The sequence below is a fragment of the Neltuma alba genome, unplaced genomic scaffold, assembly GCF_004799145.2.
Source record: "Neltuma alba isolate B1F8T4 unplaced genomic scaffold, ASM479914v2 tig00013025_pilon, whole genome shotgun sequence".
Classification (NCBI taxonomy): domain Eukaryota; kingdom Viridiplantae; phylum Streptophyta; class Magnoliopsida; order Fabales; family Fabaceae; genus Neltuma; species Neltuma alba.
Window position 1 is genome coordinate 59,486 of NW_021637372.1, and position 19,272 is coordinate 78,757.

Genomic DNA, 19,272 nt, shown 5'->3' on the forward strand with positions numbered 1-19,272 from the left:
CAAACTTAAGGGACCAAAGTTTATATTAACCCTTAATATAACTACCAACTACTTAATTATTGTGTTTTCCAACATATTAAGTCAATTGATATCAAATTGAGATAATTATAATCATAAAAAAAAGCTAAGACTTTAAATAAATACAAGTCTAATAAATGCAAGGAATATAATACATATACATATATCTTTATTTGATGAACAACAATCTCTTAAACAAATATATCACATCATCATTCATTATAGTCAAGAGTTTATGGTAATACAAGGTATTTGAACCATTAACTTTCTAGACTATATTATTTATAGTTTTCAAAAAGTCTAATTACTAAAATTTTATTTTATTTCTCTTTATAAACAGATCACATAGTAATCCTTTTCAAAATCAAAATTATTTGGCTTCTAGCCATTTAATAAGATAAAAATCCATATATATAGTTTTTGGCCATTTAATCTTAACATAAAAAAATCAAAGATATATATATATATATATATATATAGCTTCTAGCCATTTAATCTTAAGATATAAAAAAAAAAATCAAATATATGGCTTTTAGCAGGATAAGATAGAAAATTGGAGCTATATGGCATCTAGCAATTTAATAAGATAGAAATTTAAAGCTGTATGCTTCTGACCATAACATAAAAAATCAAAGTTGTATGGCCTCTGACAATAACATGAGTGTCATGGCTAATGACCATTTAATTCCAAAGAGATAGAGAATCAAATTTATATAGATAAATCTATCTTCAATATCAATAATGAATCCGGCGATAATTTTTTAGAGAGTCCATAAGTATCAATTGGATTTACGTTTATTACTAGCATTGAGCTTTCTTAGGGTTTACCCTCATATCATGTAGCATTTTGGCTCCATAACAAATTTTGTTATCTAGTGTAAGTATTTGAACCTTTTAAAAGTTTATGCTCATATCTTATGACCTTTTGGCTCTACAATAAATTTTGCCATTTGCTTGAATATGACTTCTAGTCATATTATAACCATTACTCCTTCAAATTCTCAATTTGGGTATTAGCTATATGTAATCATAAATATTGATTGAATCTCTAGATTATATCAAAATTAGTGACGTCAGGTCACAAGGGATGTATAAAAATAACGATTGAAACTTCAGATTTCATCAAAAATAGTGTCATTAGGTTACTGAGGAATAGAGGAAAACAAATTTCTCAAATTACATTTAATTCGAAAGATATAATATTCATTTCAAAATTAAATTATAGCATAAAAATGTAAAGTAATAATAATCTTAAAACGACGGTAAGGGATCATTTATTTCCGTATAATGGCTTAGATTATCCCAAATAAATTGAATAGGGATATGGATACTCTGTAATACTGTATATACAATGTTCGATATATTTTCATTTGAATAGAGTAAAAAATACTCTAGAAAAATCATAGAGATGATACTTTAAGGGCCTGTTTGGTTTGAGGGGAGGGAGGGGAGGATGGGGTGGGGAGGAGGAGGGGGAGGAGAGGTTTTATCCTCACCTTATTTAGTTTGATTAAAAAGAAAAGGAGGGAATGATATTTAATAATCCCTTGTTTGGTTCAAGAAGGGAAGGGGAGAGATAGTAATAATCAATTTATCATTTTATCCTTACATATTAGTTTATATTTTTTATTAATATATTATATAAATTAATTTACATCTTAATTTAAATTATATAATTTGATGAAAATTCAGTCTTATCATGTCAATATGTGCATTAAAAAATCGGTACAGTAATTTTTTATTCTAATTAATATAATAATGTATTTGAAATAATCAAATTAAAAAATTTTATATGCTCTAAGAAAAATGAAATTTTATTCTCCTTAGGCTATCCTTTTTTCGGCTTTAAAATATATTTAATAAATAATATATTTATAAAAAAACAATTAATTTTATAATATTATAATTTTTTATTTAAATAATTTTTTTTTTTTAATTAATTTTTGTTATAATATATTTTTTAATTATAATAATTTATAATTTATATTTTTTGCTTAGGATAATATATTTTTATTTGAAATAAATATTATAATAATATATTTTATGGGTAGTAGTGGAATATTAAAAAAATCATAAAGATATGATGACCTAAAAATTTAGCTCCTCTCTAAGAACCCTTAATTTGGAGAGAGCTAAAATGGGGGGAGGGGAGGGAGGAAACGGGACATTTTGGCTTCCTTCCCCTCCAAAATTTTTAACCAAATGAGGGGAGGGGCTCGTTTTTCTCCCCTCTCCTGCCCTCCCCTCCAACCAAACAAATCCTAAAGTTATGCAGAGGATCTAAAAGCATATCATACATATCTTGGTTAAAGTTTCGTGCTGATAATGTTTTATAAAACTAAAGAAAGAATAGAGAATAAAAGAGAATTGAAGACAGGAGTATTTCTCATACCATTCAAGGGTGCTAACTACATGATATATGGCTTCTATTTATAGACACAGCTTTACATTTTTGACAGAATCTACAAATTATATAATAATATGAGATGATTATGAGATACAAAGATAATAAGAGATATTAGAAATTATAGAAAATATTGAGAGATATATATAGACATCCACAAAGATATTATTATATTCATAACACATGTAATTCTTAAATTTGAGATTATTTTGGTTTCGGTCTTTGAAATTTGAAAATTGGTTCATAAAATTTGATCTCATTTTAGTTTTGATATATAAAATTTAACCTTATTTTGGTTTTGATCTTTGTTTCAAAGACCAGTTGTAATATACTAAATTTTATTTTACGATTTAGTAAATAAATAAATAAAATAATATTTTATAATAAAATAATAATATTTAAAAAAAAGAGAGAAGAAGTAGCAGTTTTCCACCGACTTTAGTAGAGAGTTAAGGCGTGGAAAATTGACTCGTGGAAAGTTAATGCATGAAAAAATTGAGGCACGGAAAAATTGAGGTATTTAGATTAGGAATAAAGGCTTTAGGAGAGGAGATGAAGACTTTGGGGGAGGAGGAGTTAATGCATGAAGGGAAAAAAATAGAGGAGCAGGTGAATGTTAAAGATAAAAGGGAGAGTGAACGCGGAAGATGAGGCATTTGCAGAGAGAAAGAGAGAGAATTAGAGAATGAGAGAATGAGAGAGGAGCAAAGAAGTTCTAGCATTTTAAAGAGTAATACAAGTTTTAGGAATCACCTAGGTACACAAATATAGTTCTTTTCATCAAAATTTCTTTATGAATATTTCTTATATATTTTAGACTTCCTAATGACACTATTACTATAGTATTTAGAGAAAATTTTGAGACTTATATATGATATAAATATGGAGTTTTGATAAAAGACGATCATGGAAATTTAGAGGTAAATGAGTTGTTAATTTTAATCGGTTAGATTTGTCTATTTGTTGGTTTTTAGTGCTTAAATGAATTTTTCTAGTTGAAAAATCTGTTATATATGATTTATATCATATTTTTACTGATTACAATTAAGCCAAATAATTTATTTGGGTACTGTAACATATTATTGAGATTTTAATTAGTTTAGTTTTATTTATTGGGTGATTGAAGGTTTTTAAATAATTATTATAACCAAAAATTTTATTATTTATGGAAATATATATATATATATATGATAGTCATACCATTAAAATTTTGATTAGATTATTTATTTATAAATATTTGAAATGCTATTGAATTTTTGATGGTTTGATTTTGAGGGTTAAACTTAAAGTGAGATTTTTAGAATTTAGAACATAATAATTTTATATTTAGAAATTTTGGAAAATCCTTTTTATTAAGGTAAATAATTTGGAGGTTATAAATAAATAATTTGGCTTGTTAGAAAATTTTAAGTTATTTCTAAAATACTTAATTTTGGGTTATGAGAGTTGCAGAAATTTAGGATAAAAATTAAATTAAATTAGAAATCTAATTAATATATATAAGCTTGCTTACTTAATTAATTAGCTTATATAATATGTTGTTATTAATTGTGTAGATTAATTATTAGTTGAGCAAAAGATTGACCTTGTGGTAATCCTTTTTATTACTTGGGCAAGAGGTAACCACTTTCCACTTGTTATATGTGCTAATATGTTGTTTGTGAGTATTTTGCTATTTTAGAATAATATTTGTTATTTGGAGCTTGAGTAGATGTGTTATATCTTTTGAGCTATGAAAATTGTCTTGTGGGATTTTTGGAATTGTGATTGAGAAGTTTGGAAAAGATATATGATTTATATCTTATGGATTATACTGGGAAAAGATTAAGACATTTTTTGTTATAACGTGAATGATTAGTTGTTATTTGGACTTTGGATTGAGCGTTATCTTACCACGTGGTAAGGCTGCCATTGGTACACATTGGTTGGTTTCTTCCTTCGTCTCCCATAGTGAGGGATAGGTTTTTGTGGCTTCTTATTCGTTCCCCAGAGTGAGGAATAAACCTATATGTCTGATTAATCCCTTATAGTGAGGGATAGACTTATGTGGTTTGTGTGTTAGCTCCTATAGTGAGGTTTGGATTATTGAAATTATATATCTATGTTTTCGAGAATTAATAAATGCCCCACTTGACACCTCATGAGTACGTGTTAGTATGTATGATGAGTTGAAAAGTTAGTTACTGAGGCGTTTGTCTCACCTCGTGGTTTTTACTATCTTCAGGTAATAGTTCAGGTGGTGGCCCATCATGGAAGGCTTTGGAGGCATAGTGTGCTGTTATAACTTGTATAGCCTCCCTGCTTTTGTTTTATGTGCTGGCTTGTCATATATTGCCACATAGGACTTATCTACTCTAATGTTGTAAATTAATACTTTTAATTACTACTATCTGGTATGATCATGTCACTAGAAGGCTGGAGACACCTCAGACTCTGCATGTGACACTCTTTTGAAAGTATTGACTTTTGACTAATGGGCCCTATAACTTATATTAAAAATAATTTATTAGTTTGTATGTTAGAAAATATAATTTTAGTTTGGGCTAATGGTTGAATGATATTTCTGGACTTTGAAAGTCTAAAGCCAAAGTTAACGATTGATGTTGCTCGTATTATAAGTTTATTTCTTTTAACTATGATAACGATTTTCAAATTTTAAGGTTTCTTCTTTTCTATCATGGTTAATCTTTCGAATAAATTGTTAGATTTAATCTAAAATGGTGTTGAAAGAACGGTTGTCACACCAAAAAATCTTAAATCAAACAAGAATGAAGTCAAATTTCAGAGACAAAAACTATTGGTTTAAAATTTTAGTGATCAAAATCAAAATGAGGTCAAATTTCAAGAACTAAAAATAATATTAACCCAATATAATTTATAATATGCTAGTTAAAATAATATGAGAACCGTAAAATTTCAGATGTTTTAATTACGTTGTTTATAAAAGATTAATCAAGGAAAATTTTTTAGGGTTAAAGCTTAAGGAATTAGAATGAAAAAGTGTGACGATCCGTTTAATTAAACTAGACTACCTAGGTTAGTTAGAGTTAAATTGTTTGAGGTACTATTTGAAAGGACAAAAATGACATTGTCTTATTCTTATGAAGAGTTTTTTTTTTTTTTGGAAAATGATATGAAAAGAAATTGAAAATTGTAATATCCTAATTTTGGTATCTGAGATTTCAAAATCCCATGAAAAGAAGTGATACATGATAAGGTATTTTGTAAATATAGTTGAATAACAAAAATACCCTTATATCAAAAAGTTTATTAATAAGTTGTAAATTAGCAATAACAAATATTGAATAGCAAATAACAAAAAATATATCAGCAATGACACGTTATTTATTGATAAACTACAAACTGGCAATAACACGTGTTAAAAACAAATAATGTACTAGTAATGATAAATTTGATAGTTTTTTTTTTAAAATCTGATATAAGGACATTTTAGTTATTTGATTATATTTACAAAATATAAAAGCAGACATAACTTTCTCCTTTAGGGGCCTGTTTGGTTTGAGGGGAGGGTAGGGGAGGGAGGGGAGGGGATGGGAGATTTTATCTTCACCTTATTTGGTTTGATTAAAAAGGAGGGGAGGGAGGGATATTTAATGATCCCTTGTTTGATTCAAGAAGGGGAAGAGAGGGATAGTAATAATCAATTTATTATTTTACCCTTACATATTAGTTTATATTTTTATTGATATATTATATAAATTAATTTACATCTTAATTTAAATAATATAATTTAATAAAAATTCAGTCTTATTATGTTAATATGTGCATTAAAAAATTGGTACAGTATTTTTTTTAATTCTAATTAATATAATAATATATTTTAAATAATCAAATTAACAAATTTTATATGCTCTAACAAAATTGAAATTTTATTCTCTTTAAGCTATGCCTCTTTTTAGCTTTAAAATATATTTAATAAATAAGATATTTAAAAAAAACAATTAATTTTATAATATTATAATTTTTTATTTAAATAATTTTTTTATTTTTATAATAGTTTATATAATTTTTATTATAATATATTTTTTAATTATAATATTTTTTATTTTTTATTTTTTACTTAGAATAATATATTTTTTATGTAAAATAAATATTATAATAACATATTTTATGGGTGATTGTGAAATATTAAAAAAATTATAAGGACATAATGGTCCAAAAATTTAGCTCCCCTCCAAAAACTCTCAATTTGAGGGGAGCTAAAATGAGAGAAGGGGAGGGGAGGGGAGGGAACATTTTGGCTTCTCTCCTCTCCAAAATTTTTAACCAAATGAGGGGAGGGACTCATTTTCCCTCCCCTCCCCTCTCTTCCAACCAAACACGCCCTTGAGATTTTGAACTCTTGGTGTTTGAATTAGAATATTACAATTTCTAATTTCTTTTTATGTTATTTTTCGGCTTTTTTTTCTCACCTATTTTTGAATCATAACTTAGGAGCAAGTGCTTACACGCAAAGGTAAAAACATTGGGACTAGAGGCCTGTTTGGGAAATGATCAAAATCATGGTTTTGAAACCCAAACCAAAATTTGCTAAACAGGAGGAAAATTAGCAAATCATGGTTTTAGGCCAAAACCATGGTTTTAGACTCAAAGCCATAGTTTCAAAAAAAATAAATTCATTATGCTTCTGGCTTAAATTGGAGAATATAATTGTGCCTGTTAGAGTAAATCCCAACAGTAATATGACTTTAACACCCTTCAATTATTTTTCTATAAATATATTTTAATCTTATAATTTATAAATATATATATACCTATATTAATTACATTATCTTATATATTATTAATTATGTTAGTAAAAATATATTATTAACAATTTTATTCCTTCGAATTAAAATATATTATAACATCTATCTTTTATATAATTATCATATTAATTTATGCCTTTTTTAGTAATTTATACATATAAAAAGTACTTTTGATAACAATTATCCCAATACTTTTATTTTATTAGAATAACTTTTTTCACAAAATCTATTATTCACAATATCTGTTCTCTCAAAAATCTATTCTCTAAAAATCATTCTCTAAACCATGGTTTGGTTTAATCTAAATACCTTTTTATTTCTTGTATCAACCTTCCCCTCACCTAAAGGAAGTGGTTTATCTGGGATACAAAAGTTACCCTCCTTATAATGAGAAAGCTTTGTTGGGTGATAAGTAATAAGAACAGATTCCCTGAGAGAATGTACCGGTATAACCATCGTCACCAACTTTATAAAGGACTTTTTGCATTTGAAGAGAGACCTTTTAATTTTTAAGCTTTTCAGTGTACTGATTTATAGTTGACAAAAAAAAGTGTACTAATGTATAATTTTTTAAAAACTAAATTTTCAATTTTTAAAAAACTGAGAACTAAAATCAAAATAATTTAAATGAGATCTAGAGAGCGTTAACATTTTTTTCGTAAAAGGAAATAAATTTTTATTTATTTTATATATTATAAAAATATTTTTAAAATTATAATTTGGTTTTCATTAATCAGATCAAAAAGAAATTCCCAGCGGGTTCCCATCCCCCGAATGGTTGTATACTCCGTTTTTTTCCCACTTCTCACCCTCACGCCGCAAGGGAGGGCGAAAGAAGCAGACCACCATTGTTGGTCATCTTCCAAGCTCTCTTTCTCTCATCTTCCTCTTTTGCATCTCTTAATAGAGTGGTGAGTGTTTGGGGTTTTGTCTACTTCATTGGTCCGCCATTGTCATTGATGGTAAGGTTTTCGTTGCCATTATTTGTCCTGCTCGAATGGTTGCTGATTCCCTTTTTCCAACGATATGAATTTGGGATCTTTATCCAATTTATGGTTAATGGATTGCTACTGATTTCAATTTGGCAGCAAATGCGTCACCATGGATGTCTTGCATTCGCGCGGTCGTTCCCAGCAGACCTCCATTTGCTGTCACAGTGTCTAAGTTCTGAATAGAGAAGAGTATTTAGGTGTCCCATGTTTGCTATACCAATATTGCCTCCATCTCGATGAAATTCGGGGGTTTGAATCGAAGACCTTGGACGAAATCTTGTGATACGAGAAGAACTACAGGGACTGAACGTATAAGTGGGCGTAGAAGTAACTCCATTGATGGCGTGGGGAAGCGGATGACCCTCTTATTCGTCACATCCCGATCTTCAAGTGTTTCAGTTTCCAACATAGCCGTTGCCTATTACCACGGTCTTGTTCATGTAAGATCTGACCCGAAGCCTTGGGAGGATAAAGAGCCGATTAGAAGAGCTGAAGCTTGGTTTGTTAAGATTGTGTGTACTATTTTTGTCCGCTCAAACTCATTGGATAGATTTTTGGGCTATTTTAGTAAGTTCTTGTCTCCTTCACTCGTGTTTGAGGTTATTAAGAGGCTAAACAGTCCAAAGTTGGGTTTGGGATTCTTTTTATTTAGTAGGGAAAGATTGAATATCACTCATTCCCGCTTGACCTATAATATGCTTCTGAATACTCTCTGTCGAGATGGTCTCTACGATTCAATAAAAATGGTGTATGACTGTATGAAGTTGGATGGGCACTTGCCTGATAGTTGGCTGTTGGGATCTTTGGTTTCCTCTTACGCACTAGCAGACAGGTTTAATGTTTCGAAGGAATTGCTTGATGATTTTAAGTCCAGTAAGTTTGAAATAAGTGCTGTTGTTTATAATGATTTGTTCAACGTCTTAGTAAAACAGAAAAAAGTAGACGATGCCATTGCCTTATTTAGGGAGCATATGGGATCACATTTTCGCCCAGAAACTTGCACCTTCAATATTCTAATGCGAGGTCTTTGCAGAGCAGGAGAAACTGATGAAGCCATAAAGTTGCTCAATGACATGAGAAGTTGTGGTTGTTCCCCTGATATAGTTACATTTAACACTCTTATACATGGTTTTTGTAGAATTAATGAGGTCAATAGAGCAAAGAATCTACTAGAACAAGTTTATTCAAAAGGTCAGTTTGCCCCGGATGTTGTTACTTACACGACACTAATATCTGGTTATTGCAAGTTGACTAAGATGGAAGAGGCCGCTAATCTTTATGATGAAATGATTAGATGTGGAGTTAAACCTAATCAAATCACCTTCAATGCTCTTATTGATGGCTTTGGCAAGGATGGTGACATGACCTCTGCACTGGCCATGCATGAAAAGATGCTCTTCCATGGCTGTGTTCCTGATGTTGTTACTTATACTTCCCTAATTGATGGATACTGTCGAATTGGACAGGTGAATCATGGCTTAAACCTATGGCATGAAATGAATGCCAAAAATATCACCCCAAATTTATATACATTCTCTGTTCTTATCAATGCCTTGAGCAAGAGCAACAGATTGCATGAAGCTCGTGAATTTTTAAGATTATTGAAGCTGAGAGACATTGTTCCTAAACCATTTATGTACAATCCAGTCATTGATGGATATTGCAAATCTGGGAATGTTGATGAAGCTAACGTAATTGTAGCAGAAATGGAGCAGAAAAGGTGCAAACCTGATAAGGTGACATTTACAATTCTCATTATCGGGCACTGTATGAAAGGAAGAATGCTTGAAGCAATTGATATCTTTCATAAGATGTTGGCAGTTGGTTGTGCTCCTGATGATATCACTGTAAATTCTTTGAGATCCTGTCTTTTGAAGGCTGGAATGCCTGGGGAGGCTGCCCACATTAAGCAAGCTCTTGTTGAGAAACAGACACCTAAATCATTAAAAATGTCTTACCATCCAGTGACGAATGCCGATATGCCAATTGTAAGAGGTCTTTAACTATGCCTTTTATAAGCATGTAAAGGTCCAAGTTCCTTTTCAAACTTGCATGGAAGACATTCAAATAATTATTTTTGGTGTTCTTAATCTTATCCTCTGATTTTTCACATGAAAATTATTCCTTTAAATCCTATATGTTGGAAGGCCCATTCCTCAAACGTCATTATCTTCTCATTTTGGCAATATTACGTGTTTATAAGTAATGGTGACTATCAAATATCAAGTAAGACACAAATGAAGAAAAAAAATGAAGAGATGAACTCCTATGTAGTTATAAACCATGTCATTTTCGTATACATGTTGATACCATATATCTCTTCAGCCGGTTAAATATGACAATCACGATACATGTTGCTTTATTCTTTTGCATTTAGAATCTACATGCACTTTCATGTACCAAAGCTTGAAATGTTGTATCTATATTGCAGAAGAAAAAGTTTCATGTGTTGATCCTTCCATTGTTATACTTGCGTATCTATTAACTACTTTTTTCTTTTTCGAGTGAAATAACTACTTTAATCCTTGACAATATGCATATTACTGTTTGCAACCACAATGCGTGTTTTTTATCAACTACTGTGCTGAGGTCGATGAAACTTTGTTCAGCGTTTTTATTATTTTATCTTTCTTTCATCTGGCATCCATTATCAACAGGCACATGCAAATTAAAGGGTGGTTATCAATTCTCATTCTTCAGCTAAAAATTTAAAATTGTAATGACTTCAGATAATTTACATACAGTATTGTGTCTCAGTAATATAATTTCTTGTTTTCACGGGAGATCGTGGTTTTAAAGGCTAATATTAAATGGTAACATGGTTTTCAGCTTGCTTCTAGCTAATGCTTTTTATCCAAGACGATGGCAGATGCAAAGTTTATGTATGATGGAAAATTTTCCATGCAACCTAAAAATTGTTGATTTCTTTTGCTGTATCTAGTGATTGTATTCCCCCTGCAGCTTCTTTGAGATTTATGGTGTTTTGATTCTTTTGAATGGGAAAGCCCTTCATAGATCAAGGTTCCAATCAGATGAGTCATAAAGTTAGGAGATTTACAGCTGCGTGGCTGCTGAGCAATTTGTTTCCACGATACTTCAAAAACTTTGATTTATAGCACTCTTTTGACCTCTGATTTTATTGTTGTACAGCTGGGTTTCATTTCTTCCAAGTGAAGAAAAAGAAAGAGTTGGATGAAAAGTAATCCAATCGACTAATACACTTGGGCATGTAAGGACTCATTTTTTCAAGGAACAATGCTACCTCTACATGATAGTACCTCCGACTGCCAGTTGATCGAACAAAATTTAAAGGAAACAGCAGAGCACATAACAAGTAAACCTCCGACTTTATACTATGATTAAATATAAGAACCGGAGGAAACTGAACTATTCACAAGCCTTGAATAGTTTGATTCCCTCTTGGGCTCTGCTTTTGTTGTTTTTCCCCTGCTTCCTTTTATATCTAAACTTGAATTTTTAAGTTCAAAATTTATCTTATCTCAGATCCCACTGTGAGTTGTTGCCTCAGGTGTAAGAAGAAGCATTCAATTGAAACAAATCAAGAGGGAGATAATGATAAATGAATGAAAGAAACAGCACCATAGAGAGAACAGGAGGCATCACAATAGCCTATGAAGACAAGGAACCTCTGTTATTCTTCCACCGAGTAGATCCAAGGCATTGCATTGGTAATCCCTTTTTGATTTATCTTTTTATCCCGTTTTTGAGTTATTTGGGATGACTGGGTTTGTGTCAATCTGAGTTTCCTTCTTGAGTTCATCTTTGTCACTCTGGCGAGCTGATTCCAATAAAAATTAGACTTTATGACATTTGGACTCTTCTGGCTCCCATTTGTTACCTTTTTATAATGTCTTTGCTTGATCTCTTGCCTGGACCTTTGAGAATCTTGGGTTGGGGGTGATTCTTTTAACTAATACCCATGTGATGATCACACTAAAATGATTGGAAAGACAGGAAAGTTGTCTGACAAAAGTTCAGACTTCAGAAGTTGTCTGCCATATTGAAGTTCTGGTGTTCGTACTTGAAAATACTCCTTCCAGTCCTATTTATAAGCTTCAATTTGACTTTGTCTTAACATTTAATGCATTTTTCTCATTTTGTCCTTAATTATTTATTCTCTCTCTCTTGCCATATTCTTTCCTATCACATTTTCCAACATATTTTCTTTCATCTTTTTTCTCATTTATTATAATGGCATATTTGGAAACAAAAGTATATTTCTAATCTACTTATTACTTTTAACTAATTTTAACTAATAGTTTTTATCCATGAATTAGTTATTTGAAGCTCATAATAAGGATTGGAGGGAGTAATATATTCCAGGGCAATAAAATCTAATGGTACAACTTCGATTACTCTATAAGTCACTAGACATGACGACATGGTACTCCAGGATTTTCTTATAGTGAAAAGGCAAAAGGTTGGTGAGCAATTATTGTTCTAGGACATTTTCTGTTTTACTTTACGTAATTCTTATGCAGATGGTAATATGTGGTCATTTACCAAATGTTGTTTTGACTTGCTTCAGTAGATTTTTACTAAGATAAACCTCAGGTTTGTAGTATGGGATGGAAGAAACTTGTGCTTTACTATTATTCATTTTCTTTTCATTGTTGAAACTGTGATGGGAATTGGATGCTGTAAGTTTCAAAATTTTTCTTGGCTTTCTCAATTTTTGGTCATTGAATGCGGGGAAAATTCATAATAAAATATTCTGTTACTCTAATTTCACAAGCTTGCAATCTTCTTCTTCTTCTTCTTCTTCTTCTTCTTTTTTTGGTGAAAGAAGCCTGCAATCTTCTTTAGTTCTTTTATATTGGTGATTCCTATCTTTGTCTTTTTTCTTTTTTGACTCAATTTCTATTTTTGTTCCTCTAATTTCACAAGCTTACTGGCTTTTTTGATTTCTACATCTTAGGAAGAAGAATTAGATGGTTTCATATATTGCTTTTTCTTTGCATTCCGTTTCTTCTTTTTAAAGAATGTATCAGCTTTGTCATATTATACCTATATATCTTCTAATATATAGACATTGAAGTCTTTATAGTTTAGTTTGTAGTCTTCAAAATGTTGTTGATACAATTTGGACACTAAAAAAGTTGTATAGACATTGAAGTCTTTATAGTTTAGTTTGTAGTCTTCAAAATGTTGCTGATACAATTTGGACACTAAAAGAAGTTGTATATGCCGATAAATGTTCCTGTGTAAAATTCAAATCTCAATTGGATGTGCTCTTGTTTCATGTTTTTTTCCAGGCGATGTGTCAAAGCTTTGAGCTTCTGTTATGGGACCGAATTCCATTGCAGCTCTGAACAATCCCAAGTAGTATTGGTGATAATTACCTCTCATATGAAGCCTATCTCTTTGATAGTCTTCCGCAAGTAGTTGGAGAGGTCTATTAAATCTTAATGAAAATATCAAAGGAGGACCTACAATGTAGAAATTCTAATGCTGCTAGTTGGTTTTAGATAAATGTTTAAAGGATTGTTTTGTGGTAATATTTCCAATCCAAGATTTTTTGTATTGGCAAAAGTGAACGTATATGAAACATTCAGAAATGGATTAGGACAAAGAGAGAGAAGGAATAATGAAATTGATGTCAGTTTAATTTGGTCCTTTAAGTTTTATACACAATTTTAAAGTTTTATTTGATCGATTACATGGGACCAATAATTTCTTCTGCAATTTATGAAGAGATTGTCATTGAGATAAGGTTACACTATTTATGTCCAAGATTATATGTTTTCAAACCATAAGGACTAGTTGTGTGTATTTATGAAACTTTTAATAACTTAATTGATAGAAGTTAAACTCTAGGAATCAATCCTGATAACTGGGACAAACTCGAGGGTCAAAAAGTTATCTTTACCCAAGAGAGAAAAGAGGCCATATTAATTTTAGGTAGAAATTTATTATCAAACTGAGAAGTCAGGAAAATTACTGGGGCAAGATGAGTAAACTATATTAAGAATTGCCATTCTTTTTCTCATGACATGGGTCATGTATATTGATGGCCCTTTTTTCGTGAGATGCATTACCTAACATCCTATCCAATCCATGAGGATCTTTTACTGGTTTTATTGGATGACTGTTGTCATGTTACATCATCTGTTGGAACTTTTCTATAATGGCAACAAATGGTAAGCAAAATTTAATGCACTTGAATGTTTCAGAATGCTTTCGCTTCAAAACCAATCCTTAATTATGGAGTGAATGGACTTCATTTGAATCCAGACTATGAAGTAATTGTTAGTAGGCCAAAATATGTACTTCTTCAGATTACATATACATCTACACAAACATATTAATACTAAACTCAAACTTGTGATGAGTGGCAATTAGAGATGGCAATGCGAGTTGGGTTGATAGGAGTTGGAACTCATGTGAGTTAGCCCTAAAAAGACTGCCTCCTAACTGGCTAACATCCAACCAATGCGATCTTGTTAGGAACCCGTCAACCTCCATTTTTTCTTCATTTTTACATATGTAATATTAATCTTTCAAATTAAATTATAAACTTTTATAGACTAAATTCTAATTTTTTATATTTTCATGTAATTCTATAAATAAATTAATCTGAAAACTTACAAATATAAATATATAATTTTTTTAGTAGTTATTTTATTAATACAAAAATGATAAAACAATAAAGAAAATGAGAAATCAAATTTAAAATTGAAGTTTCTAACAAAATATAAAGCTACATTAAATTGAGTGAAAATAATAATTTTTTCTTATTAAAATAAAAATAAAAACTGTAAAAAAAAACTATTAAAAAAAAGCAACCTAGCTCATGGCAAGTTGTGGTTTGACAAGCCGCAAGCCAAAAGGTCCGCATTAAAACAAACTCACATTTTGCCAATTCAATCCATCATTTTTTGACAAGTTAGACTTGCAGGTTCAAACTCATTATCAGCTTTAGGCGGCATTAGCACTGGAGGAATTTGCCATTGACATAGAAAAGTAGAAGAAAGTGGTGAGGAGGCGATGAAAAAATTGTATGGAATCATTAATATTCGGCTTATCTCTGAAAATGTTTTCCTCTGACTTCTTTTATCCTCTTCCTTTATAACTTTTTTTTTTTTCCTTCTCTTCGAGTTGGTCTTTATCTCTGCATTTTCTTTCATTCAGCCGTGATTTTTCATTGATGATTTTTCATTGACCATTATGAGTAAGATTCTACTAGCTTAGTGTGACAATAAATTTTCAAGTCCCATTCGTATAAAAAATGTGTACTGATGGTTTCACACGTTTTAATTATTCAACGTTTCTGCAAGAAATTCTCGGGTGAATTTGATGTCAGTTGACATCATAAATAAACCACTCCGTACTTCCTGATTATCCTGTATCATGTTTGTAGGTAGAGAGGGAGGGTGAGGGAGAGCAAGACAGTCTTGGATCTAGAAACCTAAATAGCACAGTAACCACACGTCACGTGCTCACATTTCACCAGTAAACCAATCCTTTCGGGTTTATCCCCGATATATTTAATAATCATAAACACTTAACATACTAAATAAACGGGAAAATACTATAAGAAAGATATAATCGCTTATATAGATAAATGCATAAAAAGAAATGAATACCGAACTAAGACCATGACCTCAGATTGAAGATGTCATCGGTTATTTACAAAGATGATTAAGAGCAGCAGCTAAGAAAATTCCGTGGTATTATTCACTAGCAGAACCCCAAGAAAACTAAGTAAATAAATAAATGACAAACGACCCGTTGCGTTAGCGTTTGCGTTAACGGTCCTCTTGCAATTCATCACCCTCTACCTCCACAGGCACATTTATCAAAGCACAATTCTCTTCTGGGTAACTTCCAAATTAACAACGACAAACGACCTAGAGTAAGGCTTCTTGGTGGTGCGACGCCTCTTCACAGCCTCTTGGGCAAGGTCCTGCACACACCACATACACAAACAAGAATCATGCATTTGATCAATGAGAGATCAGACATTTCAAACAGTTTCAGAATACAATAAGCAAATACACACATTCCGTTTATGTGCTTAATTCTGACACCTCAATGCAGTAAACATTCAAGACAAGCAAGAAGTCACCCATGTAGAAACCAATAATTTTTTATGATCTTAGATTTATATGTTTTATTTAGATATTTTGAATTCTTTACAATCAAGGAAATTTAATATGTGGAATTGATACAAGTTAAAGGTTGACTAAAACTATCGGTAATTTTGATCATAGCAACACCTTCTTGTGTTGCTTCCTGTACATGGCAGTCCAGGTGAGTTTTGAAGGCTTCAAACTGTTGTGGAAGTACCTTTCGCATTTTGAGCTGGCAAACAAAAAGACCTGATAAAAATATAAAAAGAACCCATTTAGTGAACAATAGGTCATCATATGAGCCCTGAAAATGAAAGACTGATCCTATTGAAGTCACCTGAGAATCAGAGCGAACGAATCTGATGCCTTTCCCAGGGTAGATCTTGCCCCCACTAAATTGACAGAGCTCCGTCCTGATATGCCAACATCAAATACCAGTTAAAATAATTAGAAAAATGATTGCATGTTTTTATTATGATGGGGAAAAAGAATAAAATGGCGCTTGGTTTACAATTTATTCGGGGAGTAATACCGAGTTGTGCAATAATAGCAGTACCACTCAATCAAAATCAAGTCATCATAGATAAACAGATAATAACCACAACAATCAGTTCAAAGCACGAACTTTTTCATCACAACACCAGAGAGGCATGATTGGCAAGTGAAGTTATTCTTGTCATCTCTTCAATGCCTATTGCGTATGGTCCAGCTTGGAGCTTGGGAAAACAGAAAAGACAGGAATTTGCAATGGATCTAGCTGGATAGATCAAAATTTTCTAAATGTTGAGAACTAATCCTTTAGCAGACTAATTTGTTACAGGGAACGAAGTGGTCGATAATTCAATTTTTCATTTCCAGTGTTTCTAAGGAAAGATGTTTTATATCCCAAGTAAATACGAGCATTTTCACAGGACTATACATTTTCCATAATGCTCGATCGAGAGTATGGCCTTAGGCCTCTTTCTAACTTAGAAGAAAGTCCCTTTTCGACAGGGCATTGCATTGCACTAAGTTTCAGAAACTTCTCGTTAACTGCTTGGCTCGATGAGTTCATCTGGAATATATTTTCCTCCAAAAAGTTTCAAAATAATGGACCAAAAACGCGAGAAGAATTTCAGATAACAGTATTCCTAGAGATCATGGTTCAGCAAAAGCTCCTGATTATGCATAGCGCGCGCACATATCAGAGAGATGAGATAAGAAAAGCAAGGGAAAATTGGTACTTACTTGAGAACCATAGCGGCTGCCGGAGATTGCCCTGTCTTCGCCTGTTACTATGAGAAACCCTGGAATAGTGGAATGTGAATGTGGCGGACGATATAGCTTATAGCCTACGTATCAGGTCTTATAACTAGTACTAGAGTAGTATTTATAAATAAAAAGCGAAATTAACATTGGGCTAAGTCGGGCCCATAAAACAGAAACAGAAGCGGACATTGGGCTAAATCGGGCCCATAAAACAAAAAATAGAAGGGGACATGGGGCTGAGATCGGTATATGGATCTATTATCTAATTTTCCCCTTTTTTTAAGGGTATTCTGGGGGTTGCATGACTTTACCTTTGTATTTTTTACGTTTTTAAAACAGTTTTGTTGAATAATTTTTTTCGAAAGAATTTTTGTATTATTTGAATTTTTCGTTGATTTGTTTGAATTTATTTTGGATCTTAGATTTTGAATCTTGGATTTTGGATCTTAGTTATTTCCCTCTATGCAGGTATAAAAACTGGAAAGCTATGAGGATTAGTATCATATAAAATCTGTTGCAGATTTTAGATTATTTTATTTTATACGGATATTATCCTCTTCATGTATAGATGGCTATCCAAAGTTTCAATTTTTTTCTTTTTTGTAAATATACGAATCTGGAGGAGAAAATAAGTACTAGTATAATATAGAGATAATGCTCAATGAATATTATTATTTTTATGAGGAAAAGACAAAATGATATTTAAAAAATGAATATTATATATATTTATATATAAGAGGCTACAGAAATGCGCCATGCAAGATTTTCGAAGATATGCTTAAAAACAAACAAAAGCATCCATCTTTTGCTTTTCTGTTCTACATCATTTTTTATTAGCAATGGCATCAAATGTCAAATATCAGAGTAATAGTAAAAAAGGAAGATTACAGTGAGGTTCTAAAAAAGAAAATAATTGCTAAAAAGTACAACAAGTTTCAAAATAAAAAATAACAAGGGACTTATTTTGTAATTATCTTTTTTCTTTAGGACTTTATTATAATTCTCTCTAAAAGAAAAGTTCATAAAGTTTTTTTTTTTTTTAATACAGATGGAAAGTAGAAGAAAGTGGTGAGGAGGCAGTGAAAAAAATTGTATGGAATCATTTACCTTTAGCTTCTCTCTAAAAATCTTTTCCTCTAACTTCTTTTATCCTCTTCCTTTGTGACTTCTTTTTTCTTCTCTTCAAGTTGGTCTTTATCTTTCTCTATATTTTCTTCCATTCAGCTGTGATTTTTCATGAAAAAATAACAAATAAAGATCCCCCAATATATGAAATTGTGATTTGAGACCCTCAATTTGAAAAATGACAAATAAAGATCTGGTCTCATATTACAAATATGAAATCTTGGTTAAATGTCTGAAATGCCCCTCAGCCAAGTTGTGATTTGGTCTATTGAAGTTATCATTCGCTAAAGTGAATTTGTTATTTCCATAGTCAACTTGTTATTTGGCATACTCTCAGTCAAGTTGTGATCTGGTCTACTAAAGTTGTCATTCGTTAAAGTGAACTTGTCATTTCCCATATTCAACTTGTCATTTGGTCGATAGATATTTCAGACATGTCATGAAGATTTCATATTTAAAATATGGGACTATGTCTTTATTTGTCATTTTTCAAATTGAGAGTCCCAAATCACAATTTCACATACTTAGGGGTTTGCATTTGCCATTTTCTCATTTTTCATTGACCATTATGAGTAAGATTCTACTAGTTTAGTGTGACAATAAACTTCAAGTCTCATTCTTAT

The 19,272-nt window shown here is 31.1% G+C and overlaps 2 protein-coding genes across 4 annotated transcripts; one reads left to right on the forward strand and one right to left on the reverse strand.

Annotated features, from left to right (window-relative positions):
• Positions 1-8,000: 8,000 nt before the first annotated feature.
• Positions 8,001-11,866, forward strand: LOC114733664 (pentatricopeptide repeat-containing protein At2g06000-like). 3 transcript variants are annotated; one of them, XM_028921160.1, is made up of 4 exons: positions 8,001-8,102; positions 8,280-10,178; positions 11,334-11,517; positions 11,688-11,866. In XM_028921160.1, exons 2-3 carry the CDS (start codon positions 8,420-8,422, stop codon positions 11,384-11,386), a joined length of 1,812 nt encoding a protein of 603 aa, XP_028776993.1. In that variant the 5' UTR covers positions 8,001-8,102; positions 8,280-8,419; the 3' UTR covers positions 11,387-11,517; positions 11,688-11,866. The 3 variants fall into 3 exon arrangements, with proteins under 3 accessions (XP_028776993.1, XP_028776994.1, XP_028776995.1); XM_028921161.1 differs by having other exon boundaries at positions 11,713-11,866; XM_028921162.1 differs by having other exon boundaries at positions 8,280-10,171.
• A 3,872-nt stretch (positions 11,867-15,738) lies between these two features.
• LOC114733672 (60S ribosomal protein L24-like) lies at positions 15,739-17,571 on the reverse strand. Its single transcript, XM_028921171.1, has 4 exons — positions 17,504-17,571; positions 16,614-16,689; positions 16,424-16,525; positions 15,739-16,110 (listed from the first exon to the last, which is right to left on the reverse strand). The coding sequence occupies exons 1-4, from the start codon at positions 17,512-17,514 to the stop codon at positions 16,003-16,005; spliced, it is 297 nt and encodes a 98-aa protein (XP_028777004.1). The 5' UTR covers positions 17,515-17,571; the 3' UTR covers positions 15,739-16,002.
• Between the last annotated feature and the right edge of the window lie 1,701 nt (positions 17,572-19,272).

Excerpts from the sequence above, each read along its gene's own strand:
- LOC114733664 (XM_028921160.1), top strand. The coding sequence starts at position 8,420 with ATGAAATTCGGGGGTTTGAATCGAAGACCTTGGACGAAATCTTGTGAT. Across the intron at positions 10,179-11,333 it reads CGATATGCCAATTGTAAGAG|CTGGGTTTCATTTCTTCCAA; the intron begins GTCTTTAACTAT and ends ATTGTTGTACAG.
- LOC114733672 (XM_028921171.1), bottom strand. Across the intron at positions 16,526-16,613 it reads TCGTTCGCTCTGATTCTCAG|GTCTTTTTGTTTGCCAGCTC; the intron begins GTGACTTCAATA and ends TATTTTTATCAG. Across the intron at positions 16,111-16,423 it reads ACAGGAAGCAACACAAGAAG|GACCTTGCCCAAGAGGCTGT; the intron begins GTGTTGCTATGA and ends TGGTGTGTGCAG.